The 27,115-nt window shown below is 36.5% G+C and overlaps 1 protein-coding gene across 1 annotated transcript in view; it reads right to left on the minus strand.

The window, feature by feature from the left end:
* Positions 1-27,115, minus strand: part of TMTC2 (transmembrane O-mannosyltransferase targeting cadherins 2) — a 387,351-nt gene that overhangs the window by 184,581 nt on the left and 175,655 nt on the right. The window contains exon 3 of the mRNA XM_004417918.3: positions 19,469-20,297. Coding sequence (XP_004417975.2) covers positions 19,469-20,297 — 829 coding nt within the window. The remainder of the gene's footprint in view (positions 1-19,468; positions 20,298-27,115) is intronic.

A 27,115-nucleotide genomic window follows, 5' to 3' on the forward strand; every position in this document is an offset into this window, starting at 1 on the left:
GGAAGGAAGATCTGTCTATCATGGGGTACCATGTGGGACATAAACTTTATGGATTACCACGCAGCAGTGAGGACCAACAAATTCCATGCAAACACTGCAACATGAATGGACCTTAAAAAGCTCACAAAGAGTCAAAATATTGAATGCATTCTGTGTCACAACACCAGCTATAAATATTAAAAATTCATTCTCCCCAAAATACCACTACATATTTTACAAGGGTCTATTATAAATCTAAGGATGCAAATCAAGTATGTTAGAGCACTTGCCTATGGTGCAAAGAAAGAAGAAAGTTAGGAATAGAGATAAAAGAGAATAAATACACGAATAAAAGAGGAAACTTGCAGGGCTCATCCTGAAAACTGGCCATGAACTGAGGAATATAATTAATCTAACCCTCTGCAACTGGGTTCAGGGGAAAGGAGAAAAGAGAAACGGAGGGGAGGGGTGGAAAGAAAGAAGAAAAGGAAAATTATGGTCACATCCCACATTCTTTTAAAATAGAGATGAGCTTATCCTATATCCTACTTAAGGAATACAGGGTTTTAACATTCACTAAACTTTTTCTTGTACTAAGACAATTTGAAACAGATGTTTGGGATTATCTTCAAATTTTCACTTGGTAATTATACTTTGGACCAACAGAACTTAAACATCTTGTATTTTCATTAACATTTAATGTCATTTACATTTTTTACATTTTTAGCTCATACATTTTATTGATGCATTCATTTCATGTAGTGATTTTTTAAAGTACAGTTTTACTGAACTAGAATCCAGGAAATTCTTCCAAGAAATTGTGATGAAGCCTAAAAAAAATATATCCATGTTTTTAAAGTCTGTATTTTAACAGACAGTGTGCACAGATGAATCCAATTCACACTTTAAACTCTGGAGATAGCATAACAAAGCACTTATTTGAAGTTCAAAAAAATATAGTTAGTTTATTCTAACACGTCAATATAATTTTTAAAAGTTTTTCCCAATAGCGTTTCAAAACACTCAGAGTACTCATTTTACTCCTGTTGTTTTACAAAATGAATATTATAAGAGGCTGCGCTCATTTGGGTGGACTACTGTCCCATCTCATGGCCTTACCTTGCAGCCCTATGAGACTAGATGAAGGAAAAGAGCAGGAAAAGGTGAAGGGAGAGGAGGAGATGGAGAAGGAATAAAAAAAATATATTATAAAAATAAAAATAATAATCAAGTTTCATTTATTTAAAGCTTATTACATGCTTGACAGTGTCCAGAACTTATTTAACCTAATAAAAACCTCAGAGTATATTACTGTACCCATTTCATTGATGAGAAAACTGAGGTTAACTCCTGAAGTAGTGAACTTAATGATAAGAGAGATCCAGATCTGTTTCTAGGCATCAGAATCTACTTAGAGGTAAGGCTATCTTACTCTCTCAATATTGAGTTTGAATACAAAGTAGAACAGCATATTATATTACTCAGTGTTTTTACATATTTAATTGATGAAATGGAGTATAATATGAAAACAAAATAAATTATCCAAATGAGTCATCCCCTTAGAACTGATAGGGGCAAAAAACTCCAGAAACAACAAAATATAGCTATCTGGTACCCATATTTCATAATGTATTTTCCATACCATAGAAAAATTAATGCCAAACAACATATTGAGTGTTTTACATTTCTTTGGGAATGTAATTTTAAATGTTACATTTTCCAGTTAATGCACTGGAAATAAAATATACTCTACCTGTGTAAACAAATGGTTGTTGCTCCAAGATGCTAGGGACTTAGGTACGTTTATCAAGATCTAAGTGTTATGAAGATGCCTTACACAGGACAGAGATTTAAAAAGCATGTTTAACAAGTACAAGATTTATTTCCTAAGACTAAGCATATATGATGACTACATTAAGAGAAGGCAAACAGATGCTTCTAGATATCACTGGATAAGCTTTAGAAAATCTGATCTGTGAAGTTATTTTATTTTCAAAAAGAAAACAAAATTTTTCTGTTAAAAAAATCAGGAAGTGAAGCAGCAGAAATAACTCTTATATCTCAAGGGCCCTTCACATTGATATTCAACTGCCTCTCACAGGTATTCACTTACTAAGAAACTTGACCTTAATTCACAATGAAAGCTCGTCTTGTACTTAGCCCACAATCTGCCACAGTTTATTTTATGTTCTTTGAAAGGCAGAAGAACAATTAAATATTCCCATCTTGCTAAAGTTGTTCTAAAGAGAAAATCAAATGTGAGCTCCCTCTAGAAATGTTAAGTGATCTACAGCAATAAATACCTCCAAAATTTTTTCAGAGCCCTCATTCAAATACAGAGTAGTTATGAGCTCACAGAGTAAATTCAAACTTACGCTAAAGTAACTATTGCAATTTCATATCTCTTGATATATTTTACAAAATCAATACAGGGAGATTTAAACAATTTTTTCGAGGATATTTTTACTTCATATTAAAAGTCTGAAGATATGAATATTCATTTATTATAAAGAAGTTAAATTTATGATGATTTCGGAATACACTGCCCTTTTAAAAACTAGCTAATAAGATGAATGAATCTTTAATATTAATGTTTAAATTTCAGCTACTTAACATTCAGGTCTACATGAGCAATCATGCCTCAGGGTTATCATATCAACATTTTCATTTCACTGGTGCACTGAACACAGCCACCAAAATCAGTAAGGGTTCTCTCTCATTTTTGACTTCTACCTTCAGCTAAAATTCATTTTTACCTTAGAACTTTAATACATGTCTTTAATCCCTATATCAAAATTTGGAGTTCTATGTAAAGATCTGGCAAAATTGAAATATTTAACTGCATTAAATAAGGTGATAAATCCTAAATTTTGCTTCTTCCAACTCTGAGTTACTTGTTTGAACTTACTGCAGAATGCTACCCTAAAAAGGGTTAAAAACTGAAATCTTGCCAGTTAGCCAAGCCAGACCAGCTGTGAAAGAAAACAAATACAGGAGTGCCTAAAGTATCTGATAAGAATTGTTTCTATTGAGATTACAGGCCTATTTTTAGGCTAAATTTTGTGTATATATTTTCTCTTTTAATCCTCATAACAAAGGAGAATATCATCAGTTGACACTAGATGAGAAAACTGCCTCAGAGAAGTAGAATCTTTAAGAAGACACTTCAAAGCTAACTGAGCTAAAAGTTGGGTCTGTCTGGGCCCAAAGCCCTTGCTTTTAACCACTATGGAACATTGGACTTGAGATATGTTCCAAAAATGGTATTACCAAAGATATAATTTAAATAAATAGCATTTTAAAATATAAAGATTAACTATGTTAAACTTCCTAATCTCAATGGAGAGGGGAAAAAGAAAAAAGAAAGCAGAGGAGGGAGGAAAAAAGAGTCACTCAACTGCATAGAACTTAAGATAAATGTGAATACGTTTTTTAACCAAAAGGCTTTCTCACTCTATCCATTAGTAAAGATTGTAAAGGGGTCAACATTTGTAGGCTGGGCTTTTTACTAATTGTATAACAGTCACTTCATATGACTCTAGGGAAATAACAGCCCATATAATCCTGCAAGAATTTATTTTTCCTAAAGTAATTATACCTTGGATTATTACAAAAAAGATCATAATGTTAAGTGAGTAAAAGAAAAAAAGCTTGTCTAGTTAAAATGTTAAGTGGAAAAGTGGACATAATTTAAAGATTATGATTCATATGATATCAGAATACCAGAATATATATACCATATACTTATATATAATTCTAATTACTATAGCAATTTTATAATATGCAATTATTTCTCTTGTTTCCCTATCTTTGGTTACTTCAAATGGACCCGAAACTAAATTTATTCCTAATAAGGAAAAAAAGCATTAAAAATGAAAAGATTAAATTTAGTATTCCAATAATATGTTAACATTATTTGTTTTGACAACACTGTTAGTCACTATAATATCTATGTGCATATCGTAATACCCACATACACAATTCAGTACAGGTTTTTTTGTTTTAACAAATCTAGGGTTGTTCCTTAGCATTTTACCATCTGCAATCTCTACCATATTCCTGACTTTAACTATGAGCCACCCCCACATCTAATGTCTGCTACCAGTACCACTCATGGTCTGTGATGCGGGGTCCTACCTGTGACTGCGTTGACTCATTAATTTCCCATCTGTGCTCAGAATTTTTCCCACGGCCTCTCCACCAAAACAAAACAAAAAATCTGTTCTATGTCCCTTTCTAACAACAATGTGCTCTCTGCAAAGTTTCTGATTAACTAACCTACAGTATTCTATATTAAGACAGTAAATACAACTGCATTAACAAAGATAATGACTGGACAAGGGGGAAGAATTTGGAAGCACCTGAGCCTTGAGGCTCTCCTCCAATCTTACCAACAGACCCTTTTTTGCCTATCATGTTGTTGGAAGTAGTCAATAAAACACTTGGTGAATATATAATTGGCACGCCACCAATAATGACCTCTTTTATATAACAGATCTACCAATTCAGTAAAGGCTTTTTAGAAATTTATCATATCCGGCTGATCTCTCAGCCCAAGAAGTTGTTTAACAGGTACCTTTAAATAGACTGTAAATTCTAAAAAGTAGTAGAGTTGCTTCTGAGTTCTCATCAGGAACAGAATTGTCCCAAAGAACCCATTACAACTTGCTTCTATCATAATCGGTACCATTTGAGCCAGCTCTGAAAGAGGAAGAACACTCAGAAAGAAAGGCCAAGTTTTTGGATAACCATGTCAGGAGTTCTATACAACCCCGGGGGAGAAAAACGAATCCTTTTTTTTTTTTTTAATTCCCTCCTTTGTTCTTTTATAATCCTCTCATAATCTCCTTTATCTCACAGTGAATCCTGTCATCATTTGATGAGTCTCTGCCATCATGGCCTCAGGTTAGTATCCTACTATGTGTCACTAACAGGAACTTTGATGTGGAAACGTAAAACAAAATATCCAAAACCTAAGTTTTAGTACAAGTCCTGTTACCAATTAGATCTGGTACACTGAAGCAAATTACTTGACTCTTCTATTTCTTATTAGCAATAGTAAAAACAATAATGTAGTCAACACACAATGGGGGCCAAACCCTGGGCTAGGCATGCTACAGGTACTCAGTCCCACACAGTGGCAGTGCTGTACTCACTATACAGATCAACAACTGGAGGCTCAGAAGTTGTGATAACACTGTAAGGATGAGGATAACAGTTATGAAGGGCCTGGGCCAGGACTCGTACCCACATCTACCTTACTGCCAAGTCCACACTCTTTACCACGCTGTCTCTCCTTAGGCATTCTGCCTCTCCGTTTCTCATCTGTAAAATAGGTGTGACAATGCTTGCCCAAGATAAACTCCAGCATCACTGAGATGATTAAATAAGACCACAGATGTAGAACTCTCTGAAAAGTATATTATTAGAGAAAAAGAATGACATTTCATTAATAGATTATCATCCATAAAAAGCAGAGCCAATTAGAGATGCACTTTTATAGTACACTTCCTATATTCTGTATCTGTGAGCAGGCGACTGAGACTTTCCTGGCCCAGCAAATCCAGGCCAACAAAAACAAAACTCAAAGTAACACTAAATACTCTCAAAGCCAGTTTTAAGATTAAGAAAAATAATGAAAATCCTAAAGATTACGTTTTATTTTATTAAAAAAAAATTTGCTTCTAAGATAAAAATATAGTACATCTCAAATACAGTACATCAGGAACTATTTATACTGTATACTAACTTGTCTATATTAATTTCTGACAATCACTTTTACCAACTCAGCAGCTAGTGTTGAACATGGCAAAAGCAGAGGTAATACTAGAGAAAAAGAGATTTAAAAAAGAAGAAATGATCAGTAAAAATACAAATTTCAAGAATAAAATATTTGGGGCCAGCCCGGTGGCGCAAGCGGTTGGGTGTGCCGCTCCGCTGTGGAGGCCCGGGGTTCACCAGTTCGGATCCCGGGCGCACATCGACGCACTGCTTGGCAAGCCATGCTGTGGCGGCGTCCCATATAAAGTGGAGGAAGATGGGCACGGATGTTAGCCCAGGGCCAGTCTTCCTCAGCTAAAAGAGGAGGATTGGCAGATGTTAGCACAGGGCTGATCTCCTCACAAAAAAAAAAAAGAAAAAGAATAAAATATTGATGTGAGTAAAAAATATGTATGCATGCTGACAAGAATAAAAGAACAATTATCTGTTAAATAACTATATGAAATTTCTAAAACTAAATATCAATTACCTTTGCTATATGCACAAATCTTGCAAAACTATTTTTTTTAAGTATTTTCTGCTCTACTTTCAGCTATTAACAACAGAAAAAAGAGAGAGGTTAATTTTCTTTGTCTTTTTGTTGCCACAGGACAACCAGATAGAGTTCTTGAAAGGCTATGCAGCAAATACTTGAGTATGATGGCATTTTTGCATCACTTGAAAAACACGGCATGGAAACAAAGAATGCTCTTACTGACTTAACAATCTTAAATGTACAACTCAGAAAGTTCTACTCCCAAACAGCAAAATGAAGCTAGTACATAGGGGGGTAAAATAAATAGGAAGAATCAGAAGGGTCAATGTGCTAAAGTGACATTATCACATCAATTGAGCAGGTATCAGAAAGAGGAGGGCTGGCTCACTCTCCTGTAATCTTAACCAGACTGGATCCCAACAAGGAATTTTCAGAGGCCATTAAAGGATCTTTTGCACCAAACACATCTACTGGACACATATTAGTGATTAATGAATATTATCAACTAGAAATTATGACTAGATATGTGGTTTTAGAGGCATATATCTATATATTCCATTCATGAGTCCTAAAAAATGTTGACATTTAGACTATTTACATGTCAGGTTGATTAAACCCATAAAGAAGCTGTACTGTCTTATCAAATAATCAGGATGACATTAGGATACACTTCTTTAAGCCTAAACTTTTAATTTAAACCCTCAAAAGTAAATATCTACTCCAGGCTCAATTTGGGAATGAGCTGAGAACCAACAGCCACAAGCAAAGCATGGCAGGCCTCTGACCAAAGCTCCACATAGCCTCTCGCTTCTAGAATCCAACCACAGAGCACAGAGGCACGGCACAAGCAGGACTTTCAATGATTATATCACCAGCCCTCAAAAAGAATCTCGAAATCATAGTTCTAAAGTGTAATAGCAGAAGAGACTTTAAAATCCTGTACCATTGCTTCCAAATAATAGAATTTCAAGAGCAAAGAATTTCAAATATATCATTGTGATGGAAGATAAGAAAAATGCAGAATACATGGATTTGTACAACATCATTAATTAATATGCCATGTTTTCATTACATAAGCTCAGGAACTCATTTCTACTTTAAAATAGTTTTCTACACTCACATGAATATGGACAACACCATTCAATCTTAACCACTAGAGTGAACATGACTTGAAGCCATTCAGATTATTGCAAAACAGAGTAAGTAGAGAAATGAGGTATTCTATACCAGTATTGCAAACCACTAAAGTTTATTTGTAACACTCAAAGAGACTAAGATAAAGTAAAACCAGATAATACATATATCTCAAAATATCTCAGACCTTCTGGTCTTTGCTGGTAGTCTCATGATATATAATTTGAGAAATTTACTCTCTTCCCAAGGAAAGAGAAGAGAAGAAGAGAAGAAAAAAATGTTTATCACATTCCTTTATTATACAAACTCCCAGCCACAATCTGCAGAGCCCCAGACATCGTAAGACTGTAAGTTTCCTCTGCCATCCAGGGAAAGAACTGCACTTAAGAGAAAAAGTATGTTGACACCTCAGTAGTCTATTCCTGTCAAAATCTGACTCTCAGCTGTTGTATTGCATATCTAATCCAGTTCCTTCTTTCTACACTTACAGTTGCTAGAGAAGAAGTTTTCCTAATTAAAATGTATGCCTATACTACTTCCAAAAAAGTTATTAACATTAATACTTTAATATAACATCACATGGCGTTTTACATAAAGGAATTCCCAGAGGCCATTTACATGAAGGAAATGAATTATGCCTTTAAAGATTTTATTTATTCAGTTTTTTCCCCCCAAAGCCCCAGTAGACAGTTGTATGTCATAGGTTCACATCCTTCCAGTTGCTGTACGTGGGACTCGGCCTCACGTTGGACGGAGAAGTGGTGCCTCGGGGCGCTCCCGGGATCCGAACCCGGGCCGCCAGCATCAGAGCGCGCGCACTTAACCGCCAAGCCACGGAGCCGGCCCTGAATTATGCCTTTAAAGAAGACAGAATAAATGTTCAGAGTGGCAGCTAGTATTATTGGGAATTAGAATCCTAAATACAAGATACAATAAAGCCTCTAATATAGTTCTACCCTCAAGAAGGTTCGTTGTTATTTTTTTTTTAATTTGTTTCTACTATTTTTTTTTTTTTTGAGAGGAAGCTTAGCCCTGAGCTAACACCCATTGCCAATCCTCCTCTTTTTTGCTGAGGAAGATTGGCCCTGGGCTAGCACCTGTGCCAATCTTTCTCTACTTGTATGTGGGACGCCTGCCACAGTGTGGCTTGATGAGCAGTGCATAGGTCCACACGCAGGAAGTGAACCTGTGAACCCTGGGCCACCAAAAGTGGAGCGCACGAACTTAACCACTACGCCACAGGGCTGGCCCCTCTCTCTACTATTTAATCAAATTGGATTGTGGTTTCTTTTTTTTTTTGTGAGGAAGATCAGCCCTGAGCTAACATCCAGCCCAATCCTCCTCTTTTTGCTGAGGAAGACTGGCTCTGAGCTAACATCTATTGCCAATCCTCCTCCTTTTTTTTCCCCCAAAGCCCCAGTAGATAGTCGTATGTCATAGTTGCACATCCTTCTAGTTCCTGTATGTGGGACGCGGCCTCAGCATGGCCGGAGAAGTGTGCGCCCAGGATCCGAACCTGGGCTGCCAGTAGCGGAGTGCACGCACTTAACCGCTAAGCCACGGGGCCGGCCGCGGATTGTGGTTTCTTACTTGGAAAACAATATTATCATTTTTTTAAATCAAAACTTTTAATATGTTTGATCCTTATTTAATTTTTAGTAAGCACATAATATGTATGTGCCTGCTAGATCCCCATGAACGGTAAAAAATATCCATTATTTTTAAATTCCAAATAAATTGAACACTAATATGCAAAGCTAAAAGGATGAGATTTCTAATTTAACACCCATATGCATAAAAATAGGGATCACACTTTGTTTTAGCCATCTTCCCATAGAGTTATATATAAATAGTCTTCTACAGACAATCCTTTTTCCATAATTATATGACTTGGAACATCTCAGATTTTTCCATAATCCCTTGAGATTTAACTGGAATTTTCTTTTAAATCCATGATCACCAGTAATAGGTGTGCATGCATAATAAGGATAAAACTAAAAAACATATTGTGTTTGTTTTCTCGAAAATCTGCTGTATCTGTGATGTTATCTGTAATTTTATATAACATCAGGAAAGAAACGTATTTTACCCCTCTGTGTTTTTATAAGGGTCAAATACCTATAATTTGATTTTGTATAAGATAATGCTCTAATACACTTTTTAGCTTACACTAGCAGCTTGGTTTTCTTTTGTTGGAAGAGAACTTAAAATTTCAAAATTATCAGCAATGTCTTAAACAACTCTATTCTCAAATATAACTTCTAACATAGCTAACCATTCCTTAATAGATGCCAGATTTGAAGATATTTCTTAGGTTTCCCTTTCTGGTAGTATGGTGAAAATCAATGTCCAGAGATTCTCTCCTTGTACAGAACACATAAAAATGCTAGATAAAAAATATAAATATTTGGGGGCCAGCTCCACAGCCTAGTGGTTAAGTTCAGCGCTCTCTGCTTTGGCAGCCTGGGTTCAGTCCTTGGGTGCGGACCGACACCACTCATCACAGCCATGCTGTGGCAGCAACCCACATACAAAGTAGAGGAAGACTGGCACAGATGTTAGCTCAGGGCGAATCTTCCTCAGAAAAAAATAAATAAATAGATACATATATACATACATACATACATAAATAAAAATATTTGTTAATGAATGTATTAATTGGTAGGAAAGTAAAGGGAATCCCCAAGTCTAGAAACTGCTTGAAAGCAGGAATCTAGAAAGGTAAACAAGCTCTGAAGATGGAATTCACCTTGCATATATCTGTGAAACTATGACAAACCAGGGCTTTAACTGGCTTCACATAGGAGATCCCATTGCAGAAGCCACATAAACTCAAGCCCCCTGAAAGGAAACAACCTGAGTAGATGAACTAGAAACAATCAAACAAACAAACAAAAAAAAACAGACAAAAAACTCAGAGAAGTTCTGATAAGGTGGGTATATAGTCTGTCAAACATATCTGGATGAACAGAAAAAAGAACAAAAAATTCCCTGGGAACTCCTATACATAAATCCACCTTCAGAGAGTTTGGGGCAACATGACATCTGTTGCTCAAAGAGCCTCAAAGCGAAAATATCTTTTAAACTACAGTTGCCATCGAGATTTCAAACAGATATTGTGAGAATATTACATACAGCTTTGTGTAAATAAATTCGAAACTCTAGTTAAACTGAACAAAATCCAGAAAAAAAAAGTACCAAAATTGATCCAAAAGTAAATCTGAATGTTTCCAAAATCATGAAAGAAATTAAATCAAAAGAAAAAAGTATGTCGACTCATAAACAAAACATCAAGCTTAGAGAGTTTTGCAGGTAAATTCTACCAAATATAGAAGAAAAAGGTAACTCTAATGTTACACAAAATCTTTCAGGAAACAAAAAAAAGATTTAATACTCCCAAACTGATTCCATAAGGTTAATTGATTCTAAAACCAGAATATGACACCACAGGATCGGAACTGCCAAGCTCGCTCAGGAACATGGGTGAAAACAAATGTAGAAGAATATAAAAATGATAATGCATCATAAGTAATTCCTGGTTTTATTCCAGGAATGCGAAGTAGGTTCAACATTAGAAAATCTATTAATATAAACCATCAAATTAACAGATTGAGTAGGGGGAAATCCATGTCATTATCAACATTAATTCATGAAAAGAAATCAAACATGAAATAAGAGGAAAACTCCACCAATAAGTTATCTACAGCAAAACTTATAAAATGCACCTAATTGATGGTGAAACATTGCAACAGTCTTATTTAAACAAGAATGAGACAAAAAACCTGCTGTGATCCCTTCTGTTTAACATTGTAATAGAGATTCTAGCATAAAATAAGAGAAAACAAATGAATTGAAAAAAACAAAATTGTGAAATAAGGAAAGATATGGGAGGAGGTATTCAAAAATACTGCTAATACTTTGTCTTAAGTATAGTATATAAAATCGGTATTGTTTTGGTAGTATTCTTTAAACGGTACAAATATGATGTGTGTGTACATGTATATTTCTCAATGAATGAATATTTCATATATATTTATAAAAGAAAAGCAAGGAAATGTTAGAGCATTTTACAAATCAAACATAAAAACTAAAATGGAAATCAGAATAGTTTAACTTCACCCTTACTTTAATCATATGCTAGTTTCAATTCCTGTGAAATATAGCCTCTAGAAAATATATTCAATCGAGGGCAACATTAATTTTAGGTTTGAGGGTTTTCAAAAGCCCATAAAGATTCTGAAAGTTTTGTTATGGATAATCTCAAAGACAAGGTCAGCAGGATGTCACCTGCCTCATAGATAAATACACCACAGGACCATTTTCACTGAGTCTGTTGGGCTCTGGTTTCTTTCTCCCCACAACTGTACTTCTAGCGATTAGAGCTGGAACAAAAGACAAGATTTATGTGCCACTCCATTCTTAGAGGCAAGGAAACCATATGCTTTTGAACTTCTGTGACCACTCTATCACAACTAAAAAACAACCATAGTTGATTTCTTCAAGAATCATATGTTTAAAACCTTAATTTAACAATTTAACATATTTACTTTTTAAAATACTTTAGTCTCGTGAGCCAGTGAGACATTTTCATTTTATTCTTGTCAGCCCAACTATTTCATATTTCATTTTTCTACTCAGAAGAGATGAACTGAGAAGCAACACAGAATTTCTTTACCCTATGGAAGCCTGATTCAACTTTGTCTTTTTCTCTCAATCAACCTTTACTGGTATGTTAGCTAGCTCTCTCCTACCACATCTCTCTGCTAAAAATGAAAATCTGTGTTTCACAGCTTTTTACCTCAGGCCAGCCAGTCTTAATAAAATACTAGTCTCCCTTCCTGACTTAACTGCTAAATCTTACTTTTTATAAAAATCTGAACCTCTTTTGAAAGTTTTCATCTTACTTTAGAAGCAACATGACAGATTATCTGAGAAATACAATAAAATTTACTACATAATTTCAAAACTAGCTGGTTAATTGCAATTCACCATAGTTAAAGAAGACACTTAATTAGAGGGAAATAAAAACTTTAGACCATAAAATCCACAATGAATTAGTCAAAGTTTCATATGACTTAGAGGTTTAAATTTCACTTAGAGTTGTTTTCTACATAAAATGATATTCCTTCAACATACTTGTTTCTTGAAATCTGAAACTATGTGAAGTTGAAATAGAAATACCAATTTTACAGAAGTCCAGGAAGGAAGAAAAATTGCCAACTTTGCATGGCTGAAACAACTATTTAATCTTTGTTTTTCTGTATCTCAATGGGCAATATTTGTCATTTGCATAAGGAGGAGTTGAATATAGAATGCTTAGGCAATCACTTTTAGCGTTTCAAATATGTGCATCATTACATATACACCTTTTATATCTAGCATCTCACATATTTACATTAGAAACAAGCATCATTAAAATAAACTTTAGCTTGTTAAATTTTTCTTGGATTAACCCTGCTTCACTGTTTCTGATTATTTTTTAAGAAATTGTTTTGAAACAAAGAAAAATCATAGTCATATTTTTTTAAAGCAAATTGATATAGAGTTAATAAACCAAGCATTCTAAAGAATCATTTGTTTTTTAATGTATGGATTAAAAAATTTAAACGTCTTTTAGCATAGCAGATACGCCACCTACACGCTGTCATTCTTTTTCGTATGCGCTCACTGATCTGTTTATCTGTAATAACTTTGTTAGTCTACGCTTATGACTTTAATTAATAAAAAAGTCGGCAAGTAGTTGGTTTTAAGGAAGACTGGTGATGAGTTTGAGATGCTGGCAAATCACCCAGGCAGAGAAGTTCCACATACATATGAAGTCATAGGGAAAATAACTTAGAAATTCAATGACACATTTATTGACCCAATACTTATACTAGGTAGTGTTCTAGATTCTATACAGAAAGGAAAATGAAGGCAGGCTTGGGACAGAACCTTGAAGAATGAATCAATTTAGGGAGGAGGCAAAACCGTAGAAGAGAGAGCTGTGGAAAATGAGAGATGGTCAACATTGTGTAGTGTTTTGAAAGCCATAGTAGCAGAGATCAGTGGTGCCAAATTCTACAGAGAGCCAAAAACACATGGGGATTTAGATGAGGTCAGAGGCCAAGGAGAGGGTGATCATACATTTAACTACTTGGTAATAGACTAAGAAATGCTTTTTTCAAGCAAATACTAATCACTATAGTTTATAAAATATGTTGTTTTAAACATACACACACAAAAAACACTTTCAAATATTACGTGGCTGCTCATTAAAGCAATCATCAGAGAAAATTTCCTCTTTCCTAAGCACAAAAATGCAAAGAGTCATTGTGAAATCAGCAAGCTACAGTAATCAACTCTATCTAGTATTTTCCTGACATTATCAACCACATAATGAGACAGGACTTGTGGTTTACATAGTCCAAATCAGCTATCATTTCTCCACTATCCAGATTTAAACCATAAATTAGCAGCACAGTCACTCTGACAGGCTTTGCCCATCATCATTTGCATCCAATCAGTTAATGACTGGCAGCTGTCTATGGGACCCATTACTGAAGGCAGCAGCTTTAATGTATAATGCTCCACGAGGCTTGAAATCATATTCTTTTAAAGCACACGGTAGACTGAAGTACTCCAAAATTTGCAAAGGCTTTCAAAGAAGGAGAAAAAACCTAACGCGTGAAATAACTGTAATCTCAGACAACCTTAAGAAAGACTGGCTTTAAAGTGTTTCTAATCTTTTCCTAGGCTCAAGTAACACAATAGACTATGAAAAATCAGCCTTAAGGAAGATTACTACCAGTCTCATAAGTGCTAAGGAGGTAACTGTAGTCAGAATTATTATTAGCATGTGATAAATAGAAAAAATAAAGAACCTGGATTTGAAGAGGTTTGCCTTGTATCAAAATGGAAGCATATGTCACAGAAGGCAGTCATAGAACCCAAAAGAAACTCCATTCCCAATTCAATCCATCTTACTATTGATAGTAATTGGTAAATGAAAAGCAATTGTATATTGGAGTATATAAGGAAGCCATTGGTTTAAAACTAATTCTCCTTGACCTTGTTTTTCCAAAAGGGCCTGAGGTGGCCTGTTGAGCATGCATTGTACATCTCCTTGAAATATTTACTATGTCCCAAAGACAAGAATGATGCCCTTTAAGATACGGATGTAACTTCCCCCGATACCGGCATTTCTTTAAGGAAGAACATCTCTTCCTGGGAACTAAGGATTCATTACCGACCTGCTGTGCTCACCTTGTCACCACTGACCTGCTGACCATCCATCTGCTGTCCATCTAAGCACCTCACGACAATTATAAATGTAACATTCCTATCATATGTGATGTATGCTCTTTGTTCCTAGATGCTATATAACCACTCTGCACACTCCACTTCTTTGGTGCCCTTCCTTCCTTGGGGAAGGAAGGCCCCAGGCTAGTTCTCAGATCTGACTCATAATAAACTCACCCCAATTTTGATTTATAGATTGATTATGGAATATTTGCATTGACACCATGACGCATACCTCAGTACCTGGTATATCAACAGCATAATATTTTTTACTCTTTCTCCTTCTTTAATGCATGTACATCTTATCTCTAAACAGATTATAAACTCTTTAAGGAGAAGGATTATGACTAACTTTTATTATTCAATGTATTCATTACTGAATGCCTTCTCTCTACCAGGCACTGTCCTAGTCGCTACATATACGGCATTAAAAAAATGCAAAAATCCCTGCCTGCTTGTGTCCTACATTCTAGTGTATGCTGACAACACATTCAGACAATAAACACATAAACATGCAAAATACAGTACGTCAAATAGTAATAAGTGTTATGAGAAAAACATAGCGTGGAAACAGGATTGGGAATGCTGGATAAGGCAGAGGGGTAGTTGCAACTTTTTAAAGGGTAGCCAATTTTACATAAAGCACCTAAATGATAAGGCAACATTTGACCAAAGACCTGAGGGAGGTGAAGGAGACAGAGGTGAGAGTATCCCGGGAAACACATTCCTCGAAGAAGCAAGCACAAGAGCAAGAGCTCTGAGGCAGGAGCTTACATGGCGAATAGAAGGCCCGCCAAACGTGCCAGCGGGGCTGGAGCGGAGCGAGCGAAGGGAAGGCTGGCAGAAGCACAGGGTCGAGTCTGTGACTGCGTGCTTTGACTGAGAGAAATGGGGAGCCAGTGGAGGCCTGGGAGCAGTGAATGCCACACTCTGGCTGTGTTTCTAAGGGATCATTAAAGGCTTCCGGTTAAATATAGACTCGAAGGAGATAAAAATGAAAGCAGGAGCTCAGCACAGACATGAAAAGAGCTTGGAAGTCGTCACTCACATTCTTTCAACAAGAAAAAGCTAAACAAACTGAAAAATCAATGACTTTTCTTGGAACCATCAGTGAACTGAAGTCGCAGGGCAACCATCACCCTGACATCTGCAGAGACAGGCAGATCCCGAGTCACAGCAGAGATGAGATTACCTGGAGCAGAAGCTGTTGGAGATGGAAACTGATGGGAACAATTACCTGGTAATTTCAAGGAGATGCTGGAGGCTGAATGTGGACTAGCTTAATTAGGAGTGAGAAATTCCTGAGGGCCTCTACACTTCGGGGTTTTGCCTCCAGGGACCCCACCAGGTTCTCACAGCCAAGAAAGATGTCTTCCTGGCTCCACAGGAGGGGAAAATAAACCTTCTGAAACAGACCCTGATTCTTCTCCATAACAAAGGTCTACTCTCCAGGGGAAAGACCTTACCAAAGTCTTGTCACAGAGCTGGGGGGGTGGGGAGGGTGGGAATGACAGGCATTCCTCTCACTCCAGCCCCGACTAGCCTTCCTGTCTCACCTGGAAGGGGAGATAGGGAAAGCTAAGAAATACTCAAGAAAGTCACAGCCCAGAGACACCAGGATTTACTCAGAAAATAACAGAACACTTCCCCTCCCCTACATTTTACCAACACACCAAGGCTCTAGGATAAGAACAGTGGATCACAGCAGAAAGAGATGCAAAACAGGCTCTGAGTTCTCACAGAATCCCAAAGACAGCACGGGAGACAAGAACAAGAACACAGCAAATAGGAAGCCTCTGGTACCTACAGTGACAGCAAACATTAAACCCAGCCCTCTCCTAACCAGATGAACATTAAACCTACACTAAGCCTACTCACCTTAGTGCCTATTACGTGATACATCATGTCTGACTTTCAACACAACATTACAAGGTATGTTAAAAGGCGAGAAAATAAAAGCAGGGAGACCAGGGAAGAGGTGTTTAGTAATACAACCCGATGAAAGACGATGGTGGCTTGGGCTGTGGTGGCAGCAGTGAAGGTGGAAAAAGTGGTCACGTCCTGGATATATTTTTGAAAACAGAGCAGAGAGGATTTGCTGATGAAATGGACGTAAGGTGTGAAAGAAAAAGAAGAGGTATGAATGGCCCCAAAGTGTTGGTCAGAACTGCTGGGAAAATGGAGTTGCCATCAATTGAGATGGTCAAGGCTGTAAGTAAAGCAGTTAGCTGGGGTACAGGTGATGGTGGAGGGCTCAGGAATTCAATATCTGATGTCTCAGAGGACTTATAATATTGGTCGGTCACGTATTCATTTAACTAATAAAATTTGGAGTACTTAAATACTATAGCACTTCTTAAGTATTAGGAAGGAGATATGGAAATATATCGAAAACCAAGGAAATGCTTAATAATTGTTTTACTGAGTGAATGGATGAATGAAGAAATGATCAAGCATTTTAACCATGTCACCAAAATAACTTAATCAAAATCAGAATCATAACTGTCAACAGTATAGTAGCTAATGCTGGAAAATATCTAGGCGTTTATATGAAATGCTTTCGCCTACTCTGGAACAGAGACTGCTACTTATACTCCAGCATCTGAGAATCTGTCCTCCTCTTCTTTGGCTGGGTACTTGGCTGCCCAGAATAAAGACAACATTTCCCAGCCCTCCTTGTAGCTAGTGTGGCCCACAGTCTGCGAGCAAACATGGTGTCTGCCATTTCTGTGATATGCTCTTAAAGAGAATGGGAACACCCACCATTTGCCCTTTCTCTCCCTCTTCCTGTTAGCTGAAGTGCTGATGTGATAATGAGACATCTTGGACCACAGGGAGAGGGTGACACTACTGAGATGGCAAGGGAACAAAAGAGAAAGAGCACCGATCCTGAAAACCCACGGCGCCATCTTATCAGCTCTGGGCTGCACACACTTAGACTGTTACATGAAAGAATAAAGTTTCTATCTTATTTAAGCCACTATTATCTTGGTTCTTTGTTATAGTAGTTTAACCTGAAACTTAATCAATAAATTTAATGAATCCTCCGAACAACCCTGTGATGAAATTAATATGCTGGATTTTTTCTTTTAATTCCTTACCATGTATCTGTTTTAAACAGCAGGAAAATAAACTGGCAACATAACCTTGTTTTATATACTTATATCTACCAGTGAAGAAAAACTAGCTGAAGAGCAATCTGTGAGAACTGATTGCAACAATTTTTACAGCAAGATTTGGGTTCTAGCATTCAATAAACTGTGTAGCATTCACTACCTACAAAAGCCACATGGTAAAGATTTTTCCATGAGAGTTGAGGAATTTTATGCCATGCAGTAGCTAATTTTTAATGTTTCTACTCCCATTAAAATCCCTGTCATCTACGAAGCATTATAAGTACCAACAATTAGTTCCTTGGCTTAAAGAAATGTGTAGTTGCTCACTGAACTCTTGACTTAATTGGTAATCAGATAAGGATGTGAGAATTGCTTCTGGGATGTCTAGATCTTTGCATATATATCCTGATATGTATCAGCAGCCCACTCCATACATTTGGAACAGTTTCACACTTTCAGTATTTGAAAACTGGTACAGAATTGTGTTGGAAAAAGTAGAAAAAGAACAGTTCAAAAGCTATGCAAGCAACCATAGTTTAAATGATAACTAACTAAAAAATGGCTTATGAAGAACAAGACTATTTGGCACCATTTACTATGATATATTTCTGCACTTAAAACGTACCTTATTTTCATTCAATTGCTCTCTAGCTTCTACCACCAGTTCATTGCCTAAACCAGAGAAGTCACTGTAACAGTTTTTGACCATTTATGCTTCACAGGAGCTACCTTCCAGTCTGGCTATAGATTCTGAGATTTGCTAGAATAATTTTCTAAATCAAAAACAATCATGAAAAGTATGATCAATCTTCTCATTGTGGAGTGAAAAGTTTCTTTCCCTAAGTGACTTAAGAACTCTTAAATAAGAACATGCTAACTGCTTGGCAACACTCAGATTATTCAGCCTCTGCAGAGCCAAGGGTGACTCACACTTGCGTGCGTGCGCACACACTGACACCTAGAGACACAGTTCCAAGATTCAGAGGTAGCCTTCCCTCCAAATCTTTTAAAGACATCAGTGTAAATCTCGTGGTATTTCCTCAGGCGATGCTTGAAAAACAGAAGTGCTAAAGAATCCTTAAGTGGGATAACCTGACTTTTATTACATGATGAAAGAGTTGATGTCCATATCAGTATTTTAAAATGTGGAAACCAAGCATTTTTCTAAATTCTTATGATAGTCAATATTTTTAGAAACCAGGAGTTCTAATTCTTCTGGACAAATGTAGTCAGGAACATAGAAAAATACTTCCCTATTCCAAATATGGAATGCTGGATATGTCTCTAAATTGGTTGTAATGCTCATCTCTTTTTTTTTTTTTGAGGAAAATCTGCCCTGAGCTAACATCTGCCAATCCTCCTCTTTTTTTTCTTGCTGAGGAAGACTGGCCCTGGGCTAACATCCATGCCTATCTTCCTCTACTTTATATGGGACACCGCCACAGCATGGTTTCACAAGCAGTGTGTCAGTGGCCACCAGGATCCCAACCAGCGCCGCAGCAGCGAGCGTGCACACAACCGCTTGCGCGACCGGCCTGCCCCAGTAATGCTCATCTCTTAAAAAAATAAAAAGAAAGAGAGAGATGGGCATTGCATAAAAGGACCCCTTCTTCCTTAATACTGTGTTTTAAGGCAAGAAGCAAAGATACAAAAAGGCAGAAAGAGTAAACTATCCAGGCAAAAGCATAAAATAAAATATTACCTTTAGCTGGGTTTACTTTTATCCCTGACCTATACAGCATTTCCTCGTTCCGCCAGTCTCCGTTCCTGATTGCAGTCTTGAGTCCATAGAAAACAATTAACGTAGCTGTAGCATAAAAAATCAAGGTCTTGAGAAACCGCTTTTGGACTTTGACATACAGGGCTCTGGCACCCACCGTAATGAGGAGGCAGAAGCCCATACTAGGAATATACAACACTCGCTCTGCAATTACAAAGCCGACATAGAAAAACAGGTTCGTGGCAGGAACAAAGGGTATTATTAACAAAGATAAAGACAGAACGACAATGTTCTCGGTAGAAGGAAGTTGTGTTCTCTGTGATGCAGTATTTTTAATGCCATTTTCTACTTTGGAGGCAAAGCTGGGCTTAATCTCTGAGTTTCGGTACTCCACATCTGAATGGCAGCCATGTCCATTTGCATTCTGCTTGCCATTTGTTACAAATTTCCCGTTGCATTCTCTTTCTACGCTTGGGCTCTTCAGACCATAGTAGGCAAGGAAGAGGAGTCCAATATAGAAGGCCACAGTGTGTAGGTTCCTCCAATCACAAAATGTTTTGAGCAGAGGCACGGCATCCATTGACCAATCAAAACTGAGGGTATCTGGGCATAGCAACAGCCAGAGGTTCTTGGTTGGCAGGTAGAAGAAGGTGAGCGTGCGAGCCAGGAAGCTATCCGAATCAGCAGCTGGGTTGTCCGAGTTGGAGAAGCTTGGTGGTTTGTTTCCCATCCAGTATAAACGGGCACCCAAAAGAGAGGTCCCCCAGAAAGTTAACAAACTAATGCTGAGGAAAAGAGACAAGTTCTTCCTCTGAAACCAAAAGAAAGGGGAAAAAAAATTAAGATTATCGTCAATACAGCATGGAAACACTTCACTTAACATTTAGAGATGAAAAACATTTTTAAACGGACAGTTAAAAACACAGCATTAGTCAAATACATGACTTCATTTCCATCTCCTTTAAACATGCTTAGGGAAATTTTAACCTGAAAAAAAAGTGACTGTGGAATCCTACTTTGTATATAACTTTTGATGAGTATCTTTTCTTCTTGTTCCTCTCTCAAATACAATAACCAAAGCTTCAATTGCTTGACCTCTATAAAATGGGTTGAATATATTTCCCTCTCAGAATTGATGTCAGGTCAAAATGAGACCACAATGTAAACGTAGTACTTAGCACTCCGCATGGGATATAGTATATATATATATACACTATATACTATATAGATATATAGAGAGTCTATTAATATGTATATAGACTATATTCTTTCATTTTATAATTTAGATTCTGGGGAAAACAAAGAGCAGGCATGCCAAAAAATATGGAATATGAAGGATTCTGCTTTGCTCAAAGGAGAAACAGCATTTAACTACATCTAGGCCAGTCCTCATTTCATTGTCTTGAATCTCCTTGCAGAATTTACAAACCAGGCTTTCATCTGTGACCCCATGCTGTCACTGACACCAGAGACATCAAACATTTAATAACAGTCCTCATGAATCCCAAATTTTTCATGTTGATAGCAACTTTTTAAAAATAAAATGACTTTAATAATGGACTTATTTCAAGAGAAAGATGGAAAATTGTGATAGGAAGGCCAAAGGGCATTACAATTAATGAGAATTTTCTGACAAACTCCTTCAACTTGAATAAGAATTTAGTGACCTCAAACAATCTAAGCCCTGAAGAGGCAGTGGGGGAGGGGGAGGGATGGACACCATATCCCAACTTGAATGATTCACTGGTAATGTGATCTCTTACTGCACACATTCTGGAATTGTATAGAAGTATCTTACTCAATGACATTCAAAATGGTGCCTGAAACCTTACAAAGGATATCCCAAATATTAGTTTAAGAAACAATCCAAAAAAGGCAACAAAAGCAAAAACAAACAAGAGGGACTACATCAAACTAAAAAACTTCTACAAAGCAAAGTAAATCACCAACAAAACGAAAAGACAACATACTGAATGGGATAAAATATTTGCAAATCATATACCTGATAAGAGGTTAATATTCAAAATATATAAAAACCTCATACAGCTCAACAGAAAAAAAACAACAAACAATCTGATTAAAAAGTGGGCAGAGGATCTGAAGAGACATTTTTCCAGCGAAGACATATAAATGGCCAACAGGTACATGAAAAAGTGCTCAAGATCACTAATTATTAGGGAAATGCAAATCAAAATCATAATGAGATCTCACCTCACACCTGTTAGAATGGCTATTACCAAAAAGACAAGAAATAACAAGTGTTGGCGAGGATGTGGAGAAAAAGGAAATCCTTTTGCATTGTTGTTGGGAATATAAATTGGTGCAGCCACTATGAAAAACAGTATGGAGGTTCCTCACAAAATTAAAAATTGAACTATCATATGATCCAGCAATTCCACTTCTGGGTATTTATACAGAGAAAACAAAATCACTATCTCAAAAAGATATCTGCACCCCCATGTTCACTGCAGCATTATTTACAATAGGCAAGACATAGAAATGACCTAAGTGTCCATCAACAGATGAACGGATAAAGAAAATGTGCTATCTATCTATACACACAATGGAATATTATTTGGCCATAAGAAAGCAGAAAATCCTGCCATTTGCAACAACACGGATGGACCTTGAGGGTATTATGTTAAGTGAAATATGTAAGACAGAGAACGTCAAATACTGTATGATTCACTTATAAGTGGAATCTTAAAAAAAATAATAATAATAACTCATAGATAAAGAGAACAGATTGGTGGTTGCCAGCGGCAAGGGTGGGTGAAATGGATGAAGCAGTGAAGGGGGTCAAAAGGTACAAACTTCCAGTTCTAAGATAAATATGCCCTAGGGATATAATGTACAGCATGGTGACTATAGTTAACAACACTGTATTGCATATTTGAAAGTTGCTAAGAGAGCAGATTACTTAAATGTTGTCGTCACAAGGAAAAAAATTTTTTTGTAACTATTTGTGATGAAGGACATTAAACTTATTGTGGTGATCATTTTGCAATATATACCTATATCAAATCATGCTGCACACAAAACTATTACAAACTACAAGTTCTAGTTTTTATTATGCTGAAACATTACAATGTTTAATGTTGATTATATCTCAATAAAAAAATTCTACAAAGAAAAATATATCTTGTGTATGTACAACTTCTATGAAAACAGTCTCTATTTTATACAACTGCATGCACTCTCCTCCTCAGACTCTGTCTCAGTCACCCCACCCCTAATTGCTGGAAGCCACAGAACTGGTCATGGACCATCTGCTCCATCTCTACTCTGGACCTAACCATCTCAGCAAGGTTCATGATTTTAAAAATTATTCACATATGTTAACAACCCTACCTTAACTTTCCTTCATCTCCACAGTCACTTATTCAATTGCCTGTTGGGCATATTCACTTAGGTACCTCAAACTCAAAATGCCCAAAATAGAACATGACTTCATACCCTCCCGAAACTAAACAGTTCCTCCCCCAATCATCACCCCTCACAAAACGGTAATACTATGTAAACAACTCCTTCTTCACAGCCTCTCTCCTTCCCTCCACGTTCCATCCTTACCAAGTCCTCTCACTCACTTCAAAATATCTCCCAAATTTGACCATGTCTCTCCATCTCTTCTGTCATCACTCTTGTCCAAAATGCCAACACCTGGATTATCACAATGGTCTCCTCCTAACTGGTGACTCAGCTCTCTTAAACACAAGTTATGTTATTCCCAACTTTTAAAGGAATCAATGAGATCTTACTCTAAGATCTTGGAAGTTTTTATCTCTAGAAAACAAGAAGTTTGTAATTCATTGAGGAGTTTTTTTGGTGATATATCCACTTTTACATTTCAAAATTATTTTGAAAAACACTTTAAATATTTAAAGAGGGGTAAGTCTGGATATAAAAGAAGAGAAGTAAAGGAGAAGGAGGTTAGAAGTTAATAATTCAGAATAAGAAAAACAAAAAACAGCAAACAGAAGGAAATTATGGACAATTTTCAGAGGTGGGATTGTTCATTAATGTCAGATCACATAATGCTAAACTCGCAGAATGAACTGCCTCAGTGTGTTAAAAACCTCTGTGGCAGACTTTTGCTCAAAATTAATTCATGTAATGCTGTGTGGAATTTTTAATGGTATGGGGAGTAATATGTTTAGTCATCACCAATCTTCAACTTTCAGGTCTGTTCTGGCAAAATGAAATGGTCCAATGCCTCATTATCATCTAAGAATAACTTTTGCAAATCTTTCTTTTGCTCCTCTGAAATTCTACTCAGCAAAGTCCTAAAATTTCTTTATTTTAGAGAAAAAAACACAAAATCATATCTTAAAAGTTGTAATAACTTAATGGATCAATCACATAATTGAGTATTCTTAGACTACTCAAGAGAGAAACATATCACTTGGCAAAGATCAATGAGTGAAGACATCATGGCTAAGAAGACTGATCTTGAAAAGCAATTCAATTTTGAATGTATACCAAAAGTACATTTCGTAACTAAGTGTACTAAGTGTAACTAAGGCTATTCTATTACAATTATCTTCTGGTGGGAGTGAGTACAGAGGAGGAGAGGAAGAAGGCATTATAACAACAGGGGCTATCCGGCCAGAAGAAAGGCAAACGAGTAACAGAACCACATGGGGAGGGAAATGTAATCAGGTTTCTTTCTAGTCATGAAACTCCAGAAGAAGTGAGCCTTTATAATTACATAACTCCATTTTATTCCTAATGATAGAAATGTCATAAGACAAAACTACCTTATTCATTAATTTTTAATAAAATATCTTTAGTAATTTATTAAAATTTAATAAATTATTATCAAAATAAAACATTAAGATTGAAGATATGATAAAAATAGTTCTAGTTTTTATTATGCTGAAAGAATATTTAAATACAATAAACTACAAAATAAAGATGTAATAAAAACTTTTCAATGATAAATATTATGTAAGAGTCTAAACACTGAGAAAATCACCAAAATGGAAAAGCATAAGTAATAATAAAATGTTGGCATTAATTTATGACATATTCTACATTTTAAAACATTTTCATATATAGTCTCCCATTTAAACAATTGACATAACAACTACGATCAAGACACACTAAAGTTCAGATGAAAACATAGACAGTAAGCTCTTTGACATTGGTCTTAGCCATATTTTTTTGGATCTCTCTCCTCAGGCAAAGGCAACAAAAGTAAAAATAAACAAATGGGACTACATCAAACTAACAAGTTTTTGCACAGCGAAGGAAACCATCAACAAAACGAAAAGACAACCTTACAACTGGGAGAAGATATTTGCAAATGATATATCTGATAATCAGTTAATATCCAAAATATATAAAGAACTCATAGAACTCAATATTAAAAAAACAAACAATCCAATTAAAAAATGGTCAGAAGTCCTAAATAGATATTTTTCCAAAGAAGATATACAGATGGAAACAGATACATGAAAAGATGCTCAACATCACTAATAATCAGGGAAATGAAAATCAAAACCACAATGAGATATCACCTCATAGCTGTCAGAATGGCTATCACCAAAAAGACAACAAGTAGGAAGTATTGGCAAAAATGTGGAGAAAAGGGAACACTCATATACTGTTAGTGGGAATGTAAACTAGTACAGCCACTATGGAAAACAGTATGGAAGTTCCTCAAAAAATTAAAAATAGAACCACCATATGATCCAGCAATTTTACTTCTGGGTATTCATCCAAAGAAAACAAAAACACTAATTCAAAAAAATAAATGCACCCCTATATTACTGCACAATTATTTACAATAGCCAAGATATGGTAGCAACCTAAGCATCTATCAATAGATGAATGAATAAAAAAGAAGTGGTATATTTATACAATGGAATATTACTCAGCCATTAAAAATGAAATCTTGCCATTTACGACAACATGGATAGATGTTGAGAGTATTATGCTAAGTGAAATAAGTCAGACAGAGAAAGACAAGTGCTGTATGTTTCCACATATATGTGTGGAATCTAAAAAACAAAACAAATGAACCAACAAAACAAAACAAAAACAAACTCATAGGTACAAAGAAGAAACTGGTGGTCATTAGAGGGGAGGAGGTTGGGGGATGGGCAAAACAGGTGAAGAGGATTAAGAGGTACAAACTTCCAGTCATAAAACAAATAACTCACAGGGATGTAATGTATAGCATAGGGAATATAGTCAACAGTATTGTAATAACTTTGTATGGTGACGGATGGTTATTAGACTTGTCGTGGGATCATTTTGTACTGTATATAAACGTCAAATCACTGTGTTGTACATCTGAAACTAACACAATATCTTATGTCAACTATACTTCAATTAAAAAAAAAGAGACACTAAAGAAGTTCTGAAGTGAGATTCTCTCATACATTCATCCTAACTTAATAGTAAAGTCTGTAAGGGCTAAATAACTGACACTGTTAAAGGGAAAATGAACTAACAGCTAAAAAGAAATTGACATTAAAATGCTTCAAGCCGGAGAATTTCTAAGGCCTTGTGATTGGCTACCACTTTATAAGTATCAGCCTAAATTTGAAATCATAACTTCCAAGTCTCTTTAATGCTGTCTCATAGAATTTTGTTAAAAATTATCACCTATAAAAACGGATTCTGGGCCGGCCCCACGGTGTAGCGGTTAAGTGCCCGCGCTCTGCTGCTGGTGGCCCGGGTCTGGATCCCGGGCAGGCACCGATGCACGACTTGTCAGGCCATGCTGTGGCGGCGTCCCATATAAAGTAGAGGAAGATGGGCATGATGTTAGCCCAGGGCCAGTCTTCCGCAGCCAAAAAGAGGAGGATTGGCATGGATGTTAGCTCAGGGCTGATCTTCCTCAAAAAAAAAACAAAAAAAACAAAAAAAACACAGGATTCTGATAAAACCAAATCTCTTTTCTAACTTCACTTGCTGTTCCTTTAGGGATGCCCTTAAAAACAAGGTGAAAGAAAAGAAAGCATGGAAAAGGTTTTATTCTATGCTCTGATTTATGGATTAAATCAAATTAACAAATTTTTATTGAGCTACAACAAGGAGCCAAGTGACCATATAATTAGCCTCAGCATTGCTTTGTTCTTGGCTTGATGTATCAAATTGATTCAACACGGTTATTTACGAGATAAGGCATGAGGGTTCTGATGAGTTGCGACTATAAACTTGGAGGTTAAAACTAGTAAAATCCACACACAGACAATGCGAGTTCAAAATCTAGGAAACTTAAACATGATCTGAGGATGACCTTTGATTGGCAGTATTAGAAAATGATTGCAGGGCCGGCCCCGTGGCTTAGCAGTTAAGTGCACGCGCTCCGCTACTGGTGGCCTGGGTTCGGATCCCGGGCGCGCACCGACGCACCGCTTCTCCGGCCATGCTGAGGCCACGTCCCACATACAGCAACTAGAAGGATGTGCAACTATGACATACAACTATCTACTGGAGCTTTGGGGGAAAAAAAAGGAAGAGGATTGGCAACAGACGTTAGCTCAGAGCCGGTCTTCCTCAGCAAAAAGAGGAGGATTAGCACGGATGTTAGCTCAGGGCTGATCTTCCTCACAAAAAAAAAAAAAGAAAATGATTGTAATTTAATAGTGAAAACTTAATGAGTTCATTCAACATATC

Source organism: Ceratotherium simum, chromosome 25 (genome assembly GCF_057802395.1).
Source record: "Ceratotherium simum simum isolate JZ-2026a chromosome 25, ASM5780239v1, whole genome shotgun sequence".
In the NCBI taxonomy this organism is placed as follows: Eukaryota; Metazoa; Chordata; class Mammalia; order Perissodactyla; family Rhinocerotidae; genus Ceratotherium; species Ceratotherium simum.